The sequence below is a fragment of the Aythya fuligula genome, chromosome Z, assembly GCF_009819795.1.
Source record: "Aythya fuligula isolate bAytFul2 chromosome Z, bAytFul2.pri, whole genome shotgun sequence".
In the NCBI taxonomy this organism is placed as follows: domain Eukaryota; kingdom Metazoa; phylum Chordata; class Aves; order Anseriformes; family Anatidae; genus Aythya; species Aythya fuligula.
In genome coordinates this window covers 73,982,721-74,001,779 of record NC_045593.1, presented here as the reverse complement: position 1 = coordinate 74,001,779, position 19,059 = coordinate 73,982,721, and the positions used below count along the sequence as shown (strand labels likewise).

At 39.6% G+C, this 19,059-nt stretch overlaps 1 protein-coding gene across 1 annotated transcript in view; it reads right to left on the bottom strand.

The window, feature by feature from the left end:
* SVEP1 (sushi, von Willebrand factor type A, EGF and pentraxin domain containing 1) overlaps positions 1–19,059 on the bottom strand; it is a 120,469-nt gene that overhangs the window by 37,832 nt on the left and 63,578 nt on the right. The window contains exons 15-29 of the mRNA XM_032205963.1: positions 17,152–17,343; positions 16,644–16,877; positions 15,950–16,111; positions 15,070–15,231; positions 14,113–14,274; positions 13,444–13,538; positions 12,143–12,239; positions 11,307–11,420; positions 10,361–10,474; positions 9,298–9,499; positions 7,564–7,721; positions 6,213–6,414; positions 5,397–5,572; positions 4,152–4,276; positions 342–465 (exon numbers count right to left, since the gene is read on the bottom strand). Coding sequence (XP_032061854.1) covers positions 342–465; positions 4,152–4,276; positions 5,397–5,572; positions 6,213–6,414; positions 7,564–7,721; positions 9,298–9,499; positions 10,361–10,474; positions 11,307–11,420; positions 12,143–12,239; positions 13,444–13,538; positions 14,113–14,274; positions 15,070–15,231; positions 15,950–16,111; positions 16,644–16,877; positions 17,152–17,343 — 2,319 coding nt within the window. The remainder of the gene's footprint in view (positions 1–341; positions 466–4,151; positions 4,277–5,396; positions 5,573–6,212; positions 6,415–7,563; positions 7,722–9,297; positions 9,500–10,360; positions 10,475–11,306; positions 11,421–12,142; positions 12,240–13,443; positions 13,539–14,112; positions 14,275–15,069; positions 15,232–15,949; positions 16,112–16,643; positions 16,878–17,151; positions 17,344–19,059) is intronic.

The following is a 19,059-nucleotide window of genomic DNA, read 5'->3' as shown; positions in this document are numbered from 1 at the left end:
AATCGGTAGGAAAAAAGGTGAGCAGGCAGCAGGTACTTTAATACTGTCCAATTATTTTTATAAGAATAGACAAGAAAAACTTCCTTCTGACCAAACACCATCTTCACTCTTCCCTATCTCAATTCAGGAAGTAATAAATCTTTGTCAGAGATTCCAATGAACTTTTGTTACAAAACCCTGGAATTTGAGGAATGAAGGACTGAATGTTCCAACTGTTAAGTTATCAAAATAATTTATTCAAGGTTAGTAGGGCAAAGGCTGCAAGCTAGCATATTTAACTTCAAGAAATAGTCTTACAAGATTGTTCAGATGAAATGGGTTCTAGTAAATAAAGTTCTAACCAGCACAAAATATACTCTTGTAATCTATCTTCACTCTTCCAACAACTCCTGGAAGGAAATCTGGCCAGGCTAGTACATTTCCTTTCTGGAGATCTTCTGGACAGGATGTAGCCAGAGATTTTACCTATGGATTTAAAACAGATGGTTAAGCGCTGATTAAAGAATGTGTAGGAAAAGAATATTAAAAAGAAATACCTTCCATGTCTGCATGCAACATGAGAACAAATTGTTGAATGAGTGATGTTCTTCCCTCCTAGCACAAGAGGCCTTTGACTGCTTTGACTGCACTAATTGTAATTCTCTACTTATAAGCCAGCTAGATGGGGACAGGAATGTATGGAAGTAATAACTAATGGAATACTGGTCATACAAGCCAAGTATAAAACATGATTCTTGAAATACAACTAAGATTGTTAGTGTGAAAAAAAAGAAATGTATTTATGTCACAGAAAAAGGTACATATAAGGATGCAACCTGAAGAGGAAGCTTGATGTTCTAACAATTGTTAAAAAGGAGGCCATCTACTTTTATGTTCAGAGAGGCTTCTGCTATGTAAAAGCATTTTAAAACTTCTTATGAAAGTCCAGGGTTTTGAATTCACTGCATTACCTTTGCTCATTGTAACTCCAGGGGTAAAAAGGAAGCACAGTCCCAGAGGGTAACCAGGATTAAGGTGGATTAGTGAGAAAGGAATATTTTCTTCAACACCATGAAAAAAAGGAAGAGCAAAGAGGAACAACTCAGTGGCCTGGGTGCATCTCACTAGAGCTTATCCATGAATACATGTAGTGCAGCTTCAGAGCACAGCTAGCTGGTTAAAACCCTCGTGTGCCTGGCTCCTGGTGAACAACTGGGAAACTGCCTTTCCCAGCAGCCTTAATTGGCTTCTGTCCAGTCTCTGTTGGATGAAATGAACTACCAAAAGCAGTGTACTATACTGCCTTTGTCAGAAGGTAAGGTGTACCATGAACCTCAGACTGAGTTATTCTCACATCACTCCTCTCCTGAACTCCAGTCAGGCTGATCAGGGTTTAAAGACAACTTAGCTGAAGAAGGGAGTGATATGCTCTGTTTATACAGAGGCTATTTCAAAGATCTCACTTCAACTGTCCGTGGTGATAGAAACAGTTACAACCAGGAGCTGCAAACAATCTGTGAGGAATCTGCAGGGAAAATTTTCCAGCATGGGTCAGGCAGGTAAGGAAACTGTCCCTTCAAAGCTGTGTAGAAGAGAATGTAGAACAGGAAGGGACCTCACAGTTCATTAAGACAAGAGGGAATCACCTCAAGTTGCGCCAGGGGAGGTTCAGTTTGGAAATGAGGAGAAATTTCTTCTCAGAAAGAGCAGTCAGGCATTGGGATGGCTTGCCCAGGGAGGTGGTGGAGTCACCGTCCCTGGGGGTGTTTTAGGAAAGGTTGGACGTGGTGCTTAGGGACATGGTTTAGTGGGTGATATCGGTGGTAGGGGGATGGTTGGACCAGATGATCTTGAAGGTCTTTTCCAACCTAATGATTCTATGATTTTATTCTACGTTTCCATGATTAAAGACAATTCATATTTTTACTGCTGTCTACTCACCAATGAAACAACCAATCTGTTGATTTAGCTGTAGAAAATAAATGGGCAAGTGGGTGAGAAACTAAAGTATACAAAGATCTCAAAGAGTGGACTTAGCCTTCCTGTTATTCACTGTACAGCATATTCTGTCTTCCTACTTTCCTTTATGGCCAAGAACAGGAAGGTAAGACTTAATGAGTAGTTCTAGCTGGCTAGTACAAAACTGATAATAGCAGAGATAATTATAGTGATTTACTATCCCAAGCTTTAAAATGAATGAGGTAAAAACCTTGCTGCAAGCTTACTTGGCTCAGTTCCCTGTCAGCTCACACACCTGTCTTTTCAGATAAACACAAATACCACAAATGACAGGCAGGATTTTCTTCCTCACCATAGCTGTACTGCATTTTGAAGCAAATGGGAATTTTACCTAGCCTGTCAATAGCATTAAACAGAGGTGAACACCAAGAAAGACTCAGAAAACCCCACTTAAACTCTTCATAAGTGTATCCTGTAAAATCATATGTAGGTTCATTATCTTCATAACTGCTGGTGCAAAAATCCCTAAAGATTTGGTTTGGCAATGCAACACATGATGACATCAAAGACTAAGAGTAGTAGTAGTTGATTGCTGGGCAGTTATGAACCTAGCAGAAAGACAAGGTAGTAAATAAAAGGAAAGAAACAGAGAAGACAAGAGAAAAAGAAAGACAAAAGAAGACAACATAAAGAAACAGAGAAGACATTTGGATGCTGTAAACAAAGATTTTGCTTTGCTTCTTTTCTACTTCCTGCTCTTTTCATTATTTATTATTGAGCCCCTTCCCCCATGAAATGCCCCTGACTTTGAACTTGGTCTTTGATATTCAACTGTTACCAACAGATACATAATTTCTTACCTTCAGGACAGAAACACTAATGACCAGGAAGAGGTGATGGAGCACACTCTCATCAAGTTTGCAAAAATCAAATGGGAGATAGTAGTCAGTATGCTCAAGGGCAGAGGTGAATCCACAGGGACCTCTACAGGTTAGAGGTGTGGGCCAACGTGTACCTTGTGAAATTGAACAAGAACAAATGGGAAGGACAAAGACCCCTCTGAATGATACATGTTGGGAAAAGCCTGGACAGGGAGCACCTCTGTGGAAAAGGCCCTAGACATTGTGGTAGGCAGTGAGCTAAGCATGGAGCAGCTGTGTGTCCTGGCAATAATGAGAACCAACAGCATAGTTGGCTATGTGAACACGATCACAGCCAGGAAGCCAAAGGAGGGATTATTCCCTCTCCTCAGCACTTATTAGACAAGATCTGGAATACTGAATCACATTTTGGGCTCCTCAGTACAAGGAAGACATTGACAAGCTGGTGCAAGTTCAGGGGAGGGCATCAAGAGCGTGATAAGCTGGAACATTTGACCTGTGAGAAGAGGCTGTGTGATGAGGGCTGGGTCAGCCGGGGACAGAGAAGGTTTTGGGGTACCTAACAGCAGCTCCTGGAGAGGTATGGGGAGGTAAGCAAGGAGACAGAATCATAGAATCATAGAATCATTTAGGTTGGGAGAGTGAAATAGTAGTCATAAATTGAAGAGTGATATCCCAGCTGGATTTAAAGACATAATATTCACTCTGTGGATGATTGAGCACTAAGACTTGTCAAAAAGGTTGTGGGATCACTGTCCTTGACGACACCCTTTGTTCCACAGTTTTTTTAATTCTGTGTAAGTTTAGTTCCAAACCTGTTTTTTTGGTACCTGAGTAGAAGCAGTCTAATATGCAGTTCTACTGATATTTGGACTTTTCCTGGGACTATACAGCTAACAGGTTTTTCATGTTGTCTAACGTGTTGACTGAAATCCTGATGCTTCCTCTCTGAATATTTACAGTGCCTTTCCACACGGCAGGATGAGGGAACTGAAACCAGTAAAACAGGCCCTGAGCTCTTTTCATCAGGTCTCTCCCTTTCCTAATAAGATTACGAGTTTTTGTGTATGTCTTTTGTGTATTTCTCTTTCAAAGCCCCTTAACACAGAAAGGCTCAGTCAAAATAGTAGGTTACTTCAGTGTTGATTTTACCATACATACTCTTGAAGTTACTCATTACGCTAAGCACATTATACTAAGAGAGAGCTTCATCTGGTCGCCTCTGAATTCAGTGGGGACAGGGGTCTGTCCAGTAAGCTAACTCTGACTGCCTTTTCAAATGTCCATCCTATGCTTAGATTCCTCTGCTCAAACACTGAGGTAGGGACTTACCTGCTGTGGAGACAGGACATGGTCCCAAATGTTGAGCTGGCTGATAGAACCCACAAAAGATTCAGCTGGGTTGAATCCTTCTCCTTTCTGATCTTGCTCTTGTCCCAGTACAAGTGCACCACCACCTAGAATCAAGAGAGAATTGTAACAGTGTTAGGAAACACCACCTTATGGCTGCAATCCCCACAGGAAGATGAAACAACCAAACAAAACTTTTGTTGCCCTATGTTAGTAAGACTTTTACAGTATTGGTCTAAGAGATTGCTTCTAGCTCAGCATTCACTGTAAGGAGTATTACAGGGCAACAGAAAATGCAATTTTGAGCAGGTGGGGCATGTTTCACAGTGCTAGTTTGAACTTCCTGCTTTAAAGAAACCTTAGGAAGTCAGGCAGAACAAATTTGATTCCAAACCTTCAGAAGCACACAGCTGATTACAGTCAGCATTCTGACATCCACACAAATTAAATTTTTCTCTCCTTGACCAACACCACAGATTATGTGGATGTGTATTACATAAGCCACAGGAGAGCAAAATATAATTGAGCCTGCATGCTTTGTTGGGTTATGTCTCCACGATAACTCCAATGTGATTGGCAAGTATAGGGACAAGCACAATGGGCACAGACTAAAATGTCTTTTTTTTTTTTTTTATAAGGGAGTTTTAAAAAACTCTAAGTTTTGAATGTGGTGGTATGAAAACACTGTTGAAAACAGTCTAACATCAGGCCTTTCACAGCTGTTTGATCCTGAAGGTATTCCTTTTCATGTGTTCTGATATTACTGGGAAGACTGCTGACCACAATGAAAACAATGAAATAGCAAAAACCATCCTGTTAGAAAGACGTACAAACATAACTTTAAAAAGATGTCCAAGAGTAATGGGAAAAGGTTAATCTGATCAACTCTGAGAACACATTTTTAAGAGAAATGTCAGTTAACCTTCTTGTGTGAGAAACATTCTCACAAAGCCATTCCGAAAACAGTTCAACACAGGCTCCTTTGTGGACTAAACTCCTAAAACCCCAAAACAAGCTACCTACTACTTAACTCTAGAAATCTGTACTTGGCCCTCAGAAAGGCTGAGGGAACTGTCCTCATGAGCAAGAACAGCAAACAAGATCCCTGCCTAAATGTTGAAAACATCCTAAAAACACAAGAATAAACATTTATTTGTGGGTACATAAAATTCTGCAATAAAAACAGAGTAAAAGCAACAGATTTGGTGCATTATGAATAAATCATACCAGGAATTTTTGAGCCGACAGAGAGCCCAGTGCCTCCATCAGACAGCTTTCCATCAATGTACACTCTCCATGCCCCATCTGTGCATGTCCATGTGACCGCAATGTGATGCCAGTTACCATCATTCACTGCAGGACAGTCTGTGATCTTCTCTTTCCCATTTACGTAAAGAACCCAGCTGCGTGGAAGCAAGTTGAAAGCAGACTCAATTGCATGAAGCAAATTGAAGAGCATGGCTAGTCCCGCATAACTCAAAGAAATATTATTTGCTAAACAAGGCAACTTTGTCTTCATCTCACAAGAAATCTCTCTTGAAATAATTGTACTTTCTGAGAGAACTTGGAATTTACCACTATCACATGCAAAATAAAATGAAATAAAGTAATGTGTTCCTGTTCCAAAATGTGAAGATTCAAGTCATGCCTGCGTAGTGGATTCCTAAAGTTGTCTCTTGAGTCAATCTCTGCTTTTGGCATCACACTGCAAGTACCCTGAGTGCTAAGCTTCAATTCTATCCAATCATCATTTCAACGTGTCATTTAAATATGATGTAAATGTAGTCCAGACAAAAATATTCTGCTTCTTAAACTTCACTGATTTCTTGCAATTACTCTTCTACTTGGCAACAAAGCAAGGAGAAATCAAAACAATAGGGAAACTCCAGTTACATCCAGATTTTGGATGCAGGTTTTCCTATTCCAAGACAGGCAAAGCTGATATTCAGACTTTTGGCCCGTGTTTCTTTTCTTTTCTTTTTTTTTTTTTTAAATCAGTTCCAAGACATTTGTAAGCCACAGAAAAGCAGAATTGTGATTTACCCATTGTAGTCAGTCAGAAGAAATGCATTATCACTTCCGTTCTCCACTGCATAAGAAATGGGAGTCCCATAGTTGGTGGTGTCAGTGGATTTCATCCAGAATGTACAGGTGATGTCACCAAGTGACGGGAAAACACCATCAAGAATGACATACCCGTAGATACCAGAGACTTCAAAATCAAGATTGAAACCAGAGGACTGTTCTGCAACAAAGACAAACAGCTTTCAGAGTTCCATTCCTGAAAACACAGAGACAGTATTGAATTGATTCTAACCAAATGTAATAAAATGAACACATCTACAAAAATTATTCCCTTAAAATTGGTCAGAACTAGAAAGAATGTACAGCAGTTTAGCATCAGCCAGAATACTGAGCTTTCCAAGGCTAAAAAGAGGAAAGGATTTGAAGAAACACAACTGAAAATGAAGCTGATAATCTAAAAAAGAACAAACATGAACCCTGCACAGCACTGGATATGCTTTTCAGCCATCTGCCAATGAACTGACATATTCATCTGCCACCCAGCAACCCAAAGGGGTGATCAGCTGGTGCCACTTCACCTACAGGAGTCTCTCTCTCTCTCTATATATATATATATAAAGATTTCTGTTGTTCTGAACTGAAACACTGATTTAGGACAATTCTGTGCTGCTCACAGTCAATGCGGAGTGGCATGTATTATCAGAATATTACATGAAAATATACCAACTGGAGCTCTCCTGAAGTCTGGGTGCTATTTAAACTCGAACATAGGATGTTGTCTGAAAGACCTGTATTGTCCTCTACTGTCTCTGTAAAACCAACACAGTCCCTCAACTTCTGTTTAAAGAGTCACCAACTAGTGTAACAGTACAATTTTAATTGTTCAACTCAAAGACAAATGGAGTTGAGCCTTGTGGTTGTGTAGTGTAAATCCACCAATAACCAGGTGGAAATTGCACCAGGTGTTATCCATTTTGGCTGACTGTAGGGAACTTCTAAAACTGAGCCTACCAGACCCTCATCTCTAGCTCTGTGATGCAAAGTCTTACATAAAATACAAGAAACACAAAGAGCTAGTTAACTAAAACACACAGAGCAAACACAAATTACATTTGACAGACCATCTAGATTGCAAAATGGTAGACTTGGGCCTTAGAAAAGAGAAATTCATATAGATATGACTTAGCACACATGGTGTTACTTGTGTGCAATTACATTTATTGTAACCTGCAGTCACAGGTTCCACTCAGCCTTTCAGAGTCCCACCACCCTATCTGCTTTCTGGGAAAGCTGTATGAAATCAGTTCAGTCAGTGCAAATCTTGCCCACTTAGTCAAGCCACCTTTTTCTGACACTTGGTCCTGTGTACCTGTTTCACACCTGCTGCCTGTAAAGCCAGGGGGACATTTACAAACGTACGAGTTCAAGGCATCCACACAGGTGGCTTGGTTTAAGCAGGGACTGGAGTCACAGTCATTGATGTTCACTTCACAGTTTGGTCCTGTGTACCCTGTCACACACAGACACCTGTGGAAGACAAGAAAAGCACACTTCAAATGTTCCTGCTGTAATTACAAAAAAAAAAAAAAATGGCCATGAGGCCAGGTCTGCCAATGGGAATGGCATATACTGAAAAATCAGCAGAAGAGATATTGCAGAATTAACAGAGTTTTGTTTTGGTTGTTCCTTTTAAATATGCTAGTATGCTACAAGCAGATTAGACTGCACCAATTTAGCTCTTAACAGGGACAATACAATATTTAAATACAGTGTCTGCATTTCTTCATATGAAATTGGGGGATGCAGTCATTGAATTCCTATGAGTGAAACATGCCTTCTAGAGTCTGTAGAATTATAGATAAGAGGCATTTGACTTTGCAGGCACAGAACTGCTTACACTGATGGAAAACCAAGATATCTGAAAGGCACCAAAACTTCTGGGACTTCAGGGAGGGAAAGGCTTGTTAAACCCAGACAACAAGAGCTGTCTCTACAGTGATCCAGGATATGACTTTCTTATTGGTATTCATAACTTCTGATCTAAGCTCAGATACCCTAAAGCATACAGAAGTATTTGGAAGATTCTATCAGTGTTAATGTGTTAGTATTTTCCCTCTTTATTCCTAGCATGTATATCTCTCCCTGTTATTCAGGCTCCAGAGAAGTAGTCTTACCAGATAATATAGGTACCTATTCTAGTGGAAAGAAAGACAAGTGCTTGAGGTTTGGGAAAGTGGATTTTTTGGGGGAATAACAATATTCACACCTGTTCTGGTTTTGGCTGAAATAGAGTTAATTTTCTTCCTAGTAGCTGGTATTGTGCTGTGTTTCAGATTTAGGATGAGAACCATCCCACAGCACAGTGAGGTTTAGTAGATGCAGAGCAGTGTACCTAACTACAGTGTAACTACAGGGCCAAGCTTTCCAGCTTCTCGTGCTGTCCCACCAGTGAGGAGGCTGGGGGTGCACAAGGAGCCTGGAGGGCACACATCCAGGACAGCTGGCCCCAGGGATGTCCCTCAGCATGTGGCATCATGTGGGACAATAAAACTGTGGGGAAAGAAGGAGGAAGCACAGGATGTTGACAGTTATGTTTTTTGTCTTCTCAAGAAACCTTCATGTGGGATGAAGCCCTGCTTTCGTGGAACTGGCTGAACATCTGCCTGCCAACGGGAAGCAGTGAATGGACTCCGTATATTGCTTTGTTTGCTCTTGCAGCTTTTGCTTTACCTATCAAATTGTCTTTATCTTAAGCCATGGGTTTTTGCACTTCTTCCTTTCTTACTTTCTTCTCTACCCCACTGAGGGGAAGTGAGCAAGCAGTTACAGTGGGCTTAGCTGCTGCTCAGGGTTAAACCACAATGAAGCTTTCACACTCTACCATATTATGATCCCAGCATGCTTATACATCAAACTGCCTATTTTCTTTGCTGCCTTCCTTGGAATTAAAGGGTAGGGACACTAGGATTTATTTTTTTCCCTTTTAAAATCTCCTTTTAGTTGACCAAACTGCCAAATCCCTTGCTGAAATCTAACGAGTCCAAAACACCATGACAGATCTGACTTTCCACACTGACAATCATATCAATCATATATTTTTCACCTGAAGCTGTTGAGACCATCTCTGCACGTAGCCCCATTCCTACAGGGTCTGCTGAGACACTCATCGATGTTTCTTTCACACAAGACACCAGTAAAACCTGGGAGGCACTTGCAGTAGAAACTGCCAACTCGATCTTCGCAAATAGCTCTATTAAGACACGGGTTTGAAAGGCATTCATTGACCTCATGTTCACAGTGAGCACCTGAGAAGAAAAGAATAAAGTAACAGCTCCAGTTTGATTTAACCTGAAAAAGATCACTGGCCCCTCCCTGGTTTCTAAGGACTGCTGCCTGTTTTCTGGGAAACAGCAGACACCACGGGAGCTAAGCAGGATTGGGTTTTACTCCATTAACTGAGGTAAAGCAGGCAAAGAAGGGTTACAGGAAGCATCTTTGCATTCGTAGACATTAACATTAATGTTGGGAATCTAAATGGATATTGCTCACTGTGTGAGTAATTTGTGCTGAATAAGGAAATCATCATAGTAATTATTCTGATCAACTAATGAAAAGCTACTACAAAAAACATTAAGCTGGAACCACAGCTCTCATGAGAGAGCTCCATGTTGCAAGCACATGAGAAAGAAGAAACTGCATGTGATTTTATAGTGGAGTTCTTTGGCAACATGACAATCAACTGATAAATCTGGTTGCTAGAGACATCTATGAAAGCAGTAGAACATAGGGACTGGAAGTAGTTTTAATATAGACCATTTAGTCCATTGTAACAATAAAATGAAAGTTTTTGAAAATGAAATTAAAATTAACAGTTCATATACTTTTAACAGTTCATGCAACCCATGTAAATTGCATTATTGTTTCCTCAACACCATACAGTAAGTTAATGGCAAAGAAGACCAATCACCTGGCAGATCTACTGAAACCACAGAGTTGCACTGCAAGGACATTAAGAGATTACATGGACCTAGAGAAGCTAATACACCCAAATCAACAAACCGTATACATAACATACAGCAACAAGGTTGAAATACTTTGGCCAGGATAGGAAGATATTTCTGGGGGTCAGAAAGAGTGAAATCTGGCTTTCACAAAAAATGGTGTACCTGTGAACCCTTTTGCACAAGTGCAGTGGTAACCGTTCTTGTCATCAACACAGCGGGCTCCATTCAAGCATGGACTAGAGCTACATTCATTTATGTCTTCCTCACACAGGAGACCTTCAAACAGCAAGAGTGAAAAGGCATGATCAACACGCAGTCAAGGTCTGCATGGTGTGGTGACTGAGTATGAAAGGCAGAGCTGCACTGTAACTCTTGCTGAGATTGGGTGATAAACTCCATGTTTGACTGCACTGCTTCAAACATACACAGAGATCATCTGCATTATATAGCTGCTAGAATGTGAAATGTGGTAAGTCCGTGGTTTGTCTTTATGAAGTTTTAAAAACAATCAACAAGTGTCAATAAATGTGTAGAAAAAAACATAATGGAGTCAATTTCTGATGGAAAACATCAGGCCTTTTTAAAAAAGCTGCTCACAAAAGGATGTCCTCAACAGTTTACAACATTCAGAAATATGGTACTGTTTTGGCAAAGTACTTAAGCATGTCAGTTACCCATATATTTCAACATCTACAACATGCATGCATGTGACAGTTAAAAAGACTACTGAAAAAAGTAAGCGAAGAAAGTATTCTCTAACTCATAGGGATGCAGTAAAGCAACTCCATAAATGCTCTGTCTGATCAGGTCATATTCAGTATCATAAGCATTTTTCCTGTGAGTATTTACTAGTTCCCTAATCTTCATTCCCTTTTTTTCCAGAAAAGTAATATCACAGAACAGAAGCACACGCGTACACATACTCACAGAGACTGTCTTTTTATTTAAAAAACTATTCACATACAGTGGAACTTCCCTCTGGCCTGTAGATCAGATGGCTTTCCTGTTAAAATTCCATGAATTTCAGTGAAATAAGTAGCACAGCCCTTGTGTTTTATCTACGTAGCACAGAAACAATGCCTTTCTGAAGAAGAAACAATTAAATTACCAGAATAGCCTGGTTTGCAATGGCAAACAAAGGTCCCAACGCCATCTTTACACAATCCATTGTTCTGACAAGGAGATGATTTACATTCATCCATTTCTGTTTCACATTTCAAGCCTAGAATGAAAAATAAAGGGCAGAGAACACGGAAACAAAACATGGAATTGTTCAGAAACACAGAAGTCATGACTACTTAATGTAGCAAAACATGACTGATCAATTGAGTATGAAACCTAAAGAAAACCGGGATGTCTAGTAGTGTTTTAACACAGACCTGAAACTAAATGCTGTTAAAAAGGTATGAAGTGTATCAGACAACAGTCTGATCAGTTCCAGATGGTAGCACTTAATATTCTGTTTCAAATAACACAGACCAGCGACTTTTTGATAATAAGTTGTCTGCTTGTTTTGGAGCAGCTATGAAGCTGACAGAGAAGAGTAAAGGAATATCTGGTGGAATTAGCTGTTTAAAGTGCAAATTTCCGTTTTTTGCTAATCATAAATATGACCAAGAAAAAGATTTGAAATCCACAAAATGTTGCCCAATGCATTCTTGCTCAAGTCCTTGGAACTTAACGTAATCACTGCTAAATAAAACCCCACTCAAAATTCTTTTTTGTCAAAAACTGTATAATTCATCAAGAACACAAGGAGTTATTTCTTTTTTTTTTTTTTTAATGGTTATGTATGGGAAATCTGTGATGGATATTCCAATTAGTTAGGCTATACTCTTGCACAGAAATGTTCTGCTCCTTTATGTTTGACCATGTTAAAGGCATAGAGCCTTTAAAGGCATTAAAGCCATGTTAACTTCTCCACCTGCTTTTCAGACTTTTTACCTGTATATCCAAGAGGGCATATGCAAATATATCCAGTTCCCAACTGTTTACATGTCCCATTGTTGCGGCACGGTTCCAGGAAACACTCATGAAACACCTGCCACAAGCAAGAATAACACAATTACAGTAAATGTAGAAATACCCGTGGAACAAAATACTCTCATTTTAAACTGCACACTCTATAGTCACTTTGGAAGACTGGGAACAAAAACATGACTGGCATTAACTTTTAGGGCTTCCTCTTTGTCTCCTCTGCATGCCAATCATTCTTATTTCTAGTGAAGAACAGCAGCAGTATGAATGACTATTTTTAAATGACCTTTTAATTACCAGCATATGATCATTGCAGCTCTTCCCCTAGAGCTTTCTGAGCTATGATTGAGAGGTCATGTTTTATGCTATGCTGTGTTTTATATTTTTTATATTGTTTTATATTAGAATTCTCTGCTTTGCATCCTTTTACACAGGCTAACCACTTCCTGCTACTGGTCATTAGATGAACTGGTGGGGGACTTCACTGTATGGCATTATGCTTTCTCAGGTAGCAAATCCGAATTAAGTGAAGTCCTTGAGTAAATAGTCAACTACAGTCATGGGAGATCAGTCTGTCACCTGTCCATATGTTAAATAATGGTTCAGGTCAAACTTATCATCAACTTTGCTCCAGTAACACAATATCTTAACTTCATATTCATACAAAGAAGCCTTGTGTCAGTTACAGACTGGGTGGGGGGAGATGGTACCAATGAGGCAGCATCTATGGCAAATACTGTTACTAGAGGAAGTTTCTATCATGTGAGGACTTGCCCATACTCCAGAGTGGGTACCCAGAGCAGAAGAAAACTCTGCTCGCCTCTTGTCAAGTGTATCTATATTGTAATAAGCAAAACAATGATTTTACAACTGGAAGTTGGATGCCTGCTGGCATCTTCTGGAATCCACCAAATGGAAGCCATCAAACGACTGATCACAGTCAACCTGCTTTTTATGGATTGCGTGAGCCTCCTCCATAGAGTTTGTATGTCTTTTATAATTATGACAAATATTTCATGCATCAGGTGAAGACTTCAAGCCCACAATTTAAGATTGTCAATAGCTGATGCAGCCACTGTTACTCAGCTGAACATCTATGATCATGAAGAGAGTTTGAGGGTTCTCCTCATGACTATCACTGTCATTTGTTCAGGAAGTACAGTCAGCATTACAAGTACATTTTAAAAAACCTTAGTCATTTACTGCTGGCATAAGGCACTCATTTTCTTTCATTAGAGGTAATGTTAGTAAATATATCTTGTCCTTGCCTGACTGCTAACTTTGTACTGCTTGCTGATATTTTCTGGAGAAGCTGGTATCATCATCACACTTTCTTCAGCAGCTGAGAAAGTAGAGCCAAAACCTAAAGAGGAAAAATATGAAAATGTTGTCAATAATTCTGTATGGTGAGGTCCCTATTCTATGAGGGCATCACAATCACATTTTAACAACTCATCTAAAGAGATGCTGAAAAAAGTGGATTTATGGGAATAAAACCCAGGATTTACAGTAACCACATAGGATTTTAAATATATATGTGTTTGTACCCATATTTTATGTGTATTTATACATGCATACACAGACACATACATACTTTTTTGTGTATACATATACACTCTGTACACATACATACGTTGTGTGTATATATATACATTCATGTACACACATGTATACAAGGGTATATATATGTACATACACACAACATACTCTCTATATTTATACACTGTTAATAAGCATTGGTACATATCAGAGTTACTCCTTCCATTTAGCATAGAGACAACACCAGTTAGCAAAAATAAAAGGGAATGTCACTGCTTGAAAAGAGAGTTCTGCATTTGTTCTGAGAGTGAACAGGACGTTTTCTGTTAAGTTTAGTGCTGGCCACCCTTTAGAGGTTCCCTTTATTAACTTCCTTCAGGAGAGATAGTTTAGCTTACTTGAACAATCCGTGATGGATCTGGCACCGATGATGGTTGTTGTTCCATAAAAGGGGCAAGACAAGCAGTAGGACTTTCCTGGGTCTGGCTGATAGTAGTCTCTGGGACAAGGGTAGCAAGGTGTCAAACCTGTGCGAGAAAACTCTCCTGCAGGACACGGTACTGCAAGAGAAAGAGGACATTTTTCAGAGTGATCGCTTCTCCCATATTTTCTTTTCTTCCCTCACTATTCCTTTATAGACTTCAAATAGTAGGGTGAAACCTACTGGTAATTAACAACCCTAAAAGAAGCTGACTTAACTGTGCTATTAGGTGAAATGTGGTTCTCAAAGGACTACAAAAATATCTGGAAAGTATTTCTTTTTATTTTTTATGCTGCTGTGGAGACAACTTTCAAAAGCGACTTCCTTTTCTCTCTCACACCTTGTTTGTTTTATTTTTCTTGAAGAAGGAATAAGGACAAGACAAGCCTTTTTTGTATCATTAATCCATGCAGACTATTGCTTCTGTGGCTCTTTCTGAAAAAAAAGCTTTCCAAAGACAGTTGTGGACAATTTCTTCAAAAAGTAAATGACACAAACTGTGTCAAAATATGGAGATTTTGTACAGAAACTGTGGAAACTATTCCTGAAGTAACAGTGACATATATCCTGTCATTCCCTTTCTCTTCTGTAAGGAAAAAGTTTTTATTTATTTTCATATAATTATCTTTCAGTGAATTCACTTTATTCATCTTTAGATAAGAATCCATCTTGGGAATTAGAAGGAGGGCAATTCAAACAAACAGAGTATCAGGAAACAGCCTGAGATTTTGCTGGGAAATGCTGCTGATCCACATTTAAACAAAAGCTGACTTATATCTCAGGCTGATGAGTTGGATTACATTAGCTGATGTTCAAACAGCATTTTTTTTTTTAATTTTGTTTTAGAAATTTTACAGCCCCATTAGTTACACACCTCCACAAGCTGAGACATCTACTGCGCCTCTTTTTACTGTTGTTGTATCTTCTGGGCAAGAGATGCAGTTCCTGGATCCAAATGCTGGCTGATATGTGCCAAGTGGACATGTTTCACAGGTCTCAAGACCATTAGATGAATATGTGCCCTGCTTGCACTGAGCTGTAAAGTAGAATTCATAAAGACTAAGTGATGTCCAACAGGGAACATGGCTCCTAACCTCTGGAAATGATATTGAAATCACAGTACATATCACAGACTTTTTATACTTGTTATTTCTAGAGTTTCCTCTACTCTGAAGGGCTTCATGGTTACAAAGAGAAAACAAACAAACAGAAATTTCAGTAAGTTACTGTTAGTGTATTTGTGAAATACTAACTAACCGCCTTCACACATGATTTAATACAACTCAGTTACTCATTTTTAATGAGCAAAATTAATGACAAAACAATAATCAGGTGACAAAACTCATAACTTATTTTTCAGAACAAATTGGTTGCAAAGAGTTAGGGGTGCCGAGATGCTTAATGCCAGAGCACTGTAGTGTGGGATGCAAAAATTTAATCTTCCATCACCATAGCATGAGGGGGGTTGGTAAAAACAAGAATGGCATCATCTTAAGTATACTAGTCCATGCAAAATGGGCTCATAATTTCACAGAAGAGAGAAAAAAATGAAACAAAACCTTAGAGGCCAGCTCTTCCTACACTTAAAACATCTGCCAGGGCATTCTGCATACTACATATGCTTTTTTTCATTACACATGCATCAGTGGGCTATTAGGACTGCTTTTCATTTCACAGTTTAATTTAATCCCAGCATTCCTGTAATGAGGACCAGGCACTCAGAAGTGGCTTTCTGAAGAAGACAAAGTTCTCACCTTTGCATTCTGAGATGCTCCTGGAGTGTAGATACTCAGTATAGCTACCAGATGGACAACTTTTGCATTCCAGCTGCCCTTCCTCATCTTGATAGGATCCAGTCCAGCAGCTTTCACAGGCGTGATGCTCCAGGGAGTAATAGGTACCCAAAGGGCAGTTGACTGTAATGTTGTAAACACAAGGTTTCCCTCAGAATGCGCAATTATACATACTCGTCTTGCTCCTGGAGCTCCCATTTAATCAAATCCTGTTTATATGAAATGTGACTCTGTTCCTCAATAAATAGGCTTGCATGTGGTGTCTGTCTGGAGCATCGTGAAGACTTCACTGTGTAACAGTGAAGAACAGAAACAGCATCCAATTCCCTATCTCCTCATCAACAAGACTAACAAGTAGGTTTAAAAGACTGCATATCAAGCACTATTTTCCTGAGTATCACCAACTGTGTGGATATGCCTGATTTCCCCATGGGAGTGGAATCCTGGGTACAAAAGCATTCTTTTTCCACAAGTCTTGGTTAGAAACATAAACATCCCCTGGAAGTCAAACTGCACAAAGCATCTTTGCAGTTTATTGTTCTGGGAGATCACAAGCATTGGACTGTGTCAAACCATTACCTTCTCAAGTATCCTCTAAAACCTTGCTTTTCAAAAGGACTCTAAACACGTATAAAGAGCAAGTCCTCTGTCTTACCACACATTCTCCCCTTCAGTACAGAACCAGGCCTGCAGAAGAGGAAGGCCTTCTCCGTCTCCAGCGAGTTGCTGTCAGCTACAATGAGCTCGGATGCAAACTGAAAGGAATACATGGGTTCCTTATTGAGGGTCCTGTTCAGCCTGTTTGTTATGGTCTCCAGAGTTTTAAGAAGCCGTTGCTGGTTTTCCAGTTCCAGTGTATCATTCCTTTCATCAGGCAGTGGCACGCTAGCTGGGATTTAAACAGAGAACACAACAAGCACACACACTTTACAGTCAGCACTTCCATTGTACTCTGAAGTGTACTAAGAGTGCAGCATTCAAGCTTGCCAGTTCAAAGCGGAAAGCAGGCATGTACAAAATGGGGCTCTGAATGTCTCTGGAAAAAAGTCATCTGCATCTCCAGCAGGCTTTGTGAACTGAAGTTGAAGTTTCTCTGTAAGTGTCAGAAACAAGAATTTTGAAAAAGAATTTACAAGAGAAGGAATATATTTTACTTCTCTTACCTGTGATGTTAAATATTAACTTGATTTTGTGGTCAGTCATTGGAACATTCAGTTTCTTATGTCTTTTGACTCGAGTAGGTGCTGCCTTTGCAGAAGCAGAGAGATGCTTGGATAGGTCTTCTTCCTGTACCGTGTCAATGAAATCATCATAGGAATAACCCAGCTGGTTTGCTGCTCCCCAGCCAGCAGCTCCTGCCAGGAGAAAATGTGGAAAATAAGTGCCTGTCATATTTATATGCATTTCTAAAGTACATCCCCAATAGAATGGGGCCTGTCTGAATCTCTAGACAATGTATGCTATCTTTGCCTCTCCACAAGTGCCTACTGTACCATGATTCCGACTAAAGAAAAAGTTTCACTCTTGATACCATAGAGATCCTGAAATCCATGTATTTAGTCAGAGCCTTACAGAAATTCTGCTACAAAAGTTACAAAAGAAATTACTGATAAAAACAGCAATTCTCTTCCTCTCAGTCTCCTCACCTGCCAGCCACATCTTAAAGCATTCTTCATTGCTCTCTCTCTCTTACTGCTCAATTACAGCTAGCATGCCCTTATCAGGATGTCTCCATTACATCTCTTTCTCACAACTCCTAAAAAAGTTGTACCATTGTCTGCCTTCTCAGAAAAGGCTGATAGCATCACCCTATGTGTTCTGTCACCCAAGACAGACATTTCCTGTTACACACAGTGGTTTAAGTTCACCCTCTGCATAATGTTCTTCATCTAGAACATGATTTCAACTATCTTGATCTGTAAGTAATTTGCCTATTCATGACTAGAATTAGAGGTACATAGTCTATTTCATTAATCTAGCTCTTTCTGAAAACACACAAAGGTATAAAAACATTTTGCCAATTACCAGGTAAATCATCTAGATTATGCTTAATATACAGTGAAAACTAAGGCAAGTTAATTCTATGTGATTACTCAATAACAGATCTTCTAAACTGTTGTCTCTTGACTGGAGGAGAGCTCTGCTCCCCAGCTTCCCCAGTGTAGAATCATGAGAAACATCAGAAAAACAGTATCAAAGTTATTCTGAAAAGAGACTGACTTGACCAGAAGAGAATAGGAGCCTATACCTCATTTCCATAATACTGTTTCCACCAAGTGACTTTACAAATTAGTTCTAGCTGTCGACAGCTTTTTCCCTGATGACAACTGCAAATTGAGCCCTGAGTTCCCTGCATCTGATTACAAACAAATGTCCTCTCAAACTGAGTGAAGCATGTCTAAAAGGTGAGAGTAAGCAGGAAGCTGTACCAGAGTAATCCCACTATGAATTTACAAAAAAGCCACAGTCCTGTAAAAGACTGTATTCTGACGTTGATCTGCCAAAACGCCTCATGCTAAGATGACGTTAGCTCACTATCAGCTTTTAGCCTTTATGCTCTAAGTAGTCCCAAGGGACTCAGAAAAGCCAAGTGAAACACGGATGCTAACCTGTCTGGGATTGGAATGAAAATGACAACTTACTTGGCGAAAAGTAAAGTGGGAGCAAGGAGTAAGGCTGCTACGGCTTTCACACCAGCATACCTACAGTCATCCTGCAAAAAGCTACCCTTGCTTATGGGAAGTTATTTCACAGCTAACTTGCAAATTTATGCTTTGACTGTACACTCTGAGGGCTCTGTGTTGATTGGAACCAGCATGAAGGATGAAAAGGGTCCTCATTCTCTTAACAATCCCTAGAATCCCTGTTGTGTTTTTTTTTTTTTTTCTTGGTTTGAAACTGCTGTATATTTTAAACAGTTGCTTTCTTCCAGGCTAACCAAGCAAGGTTGTGGCATTCCGCATGTGCATGTATGTACATGCTTTTCTTCCTACCATGAGGCATCTCATTAAACTTTTCCTTCCCAGAAAAAAAAGTAAAGAAAGAATAGAAAGCAGTACTGCAAACAGAGA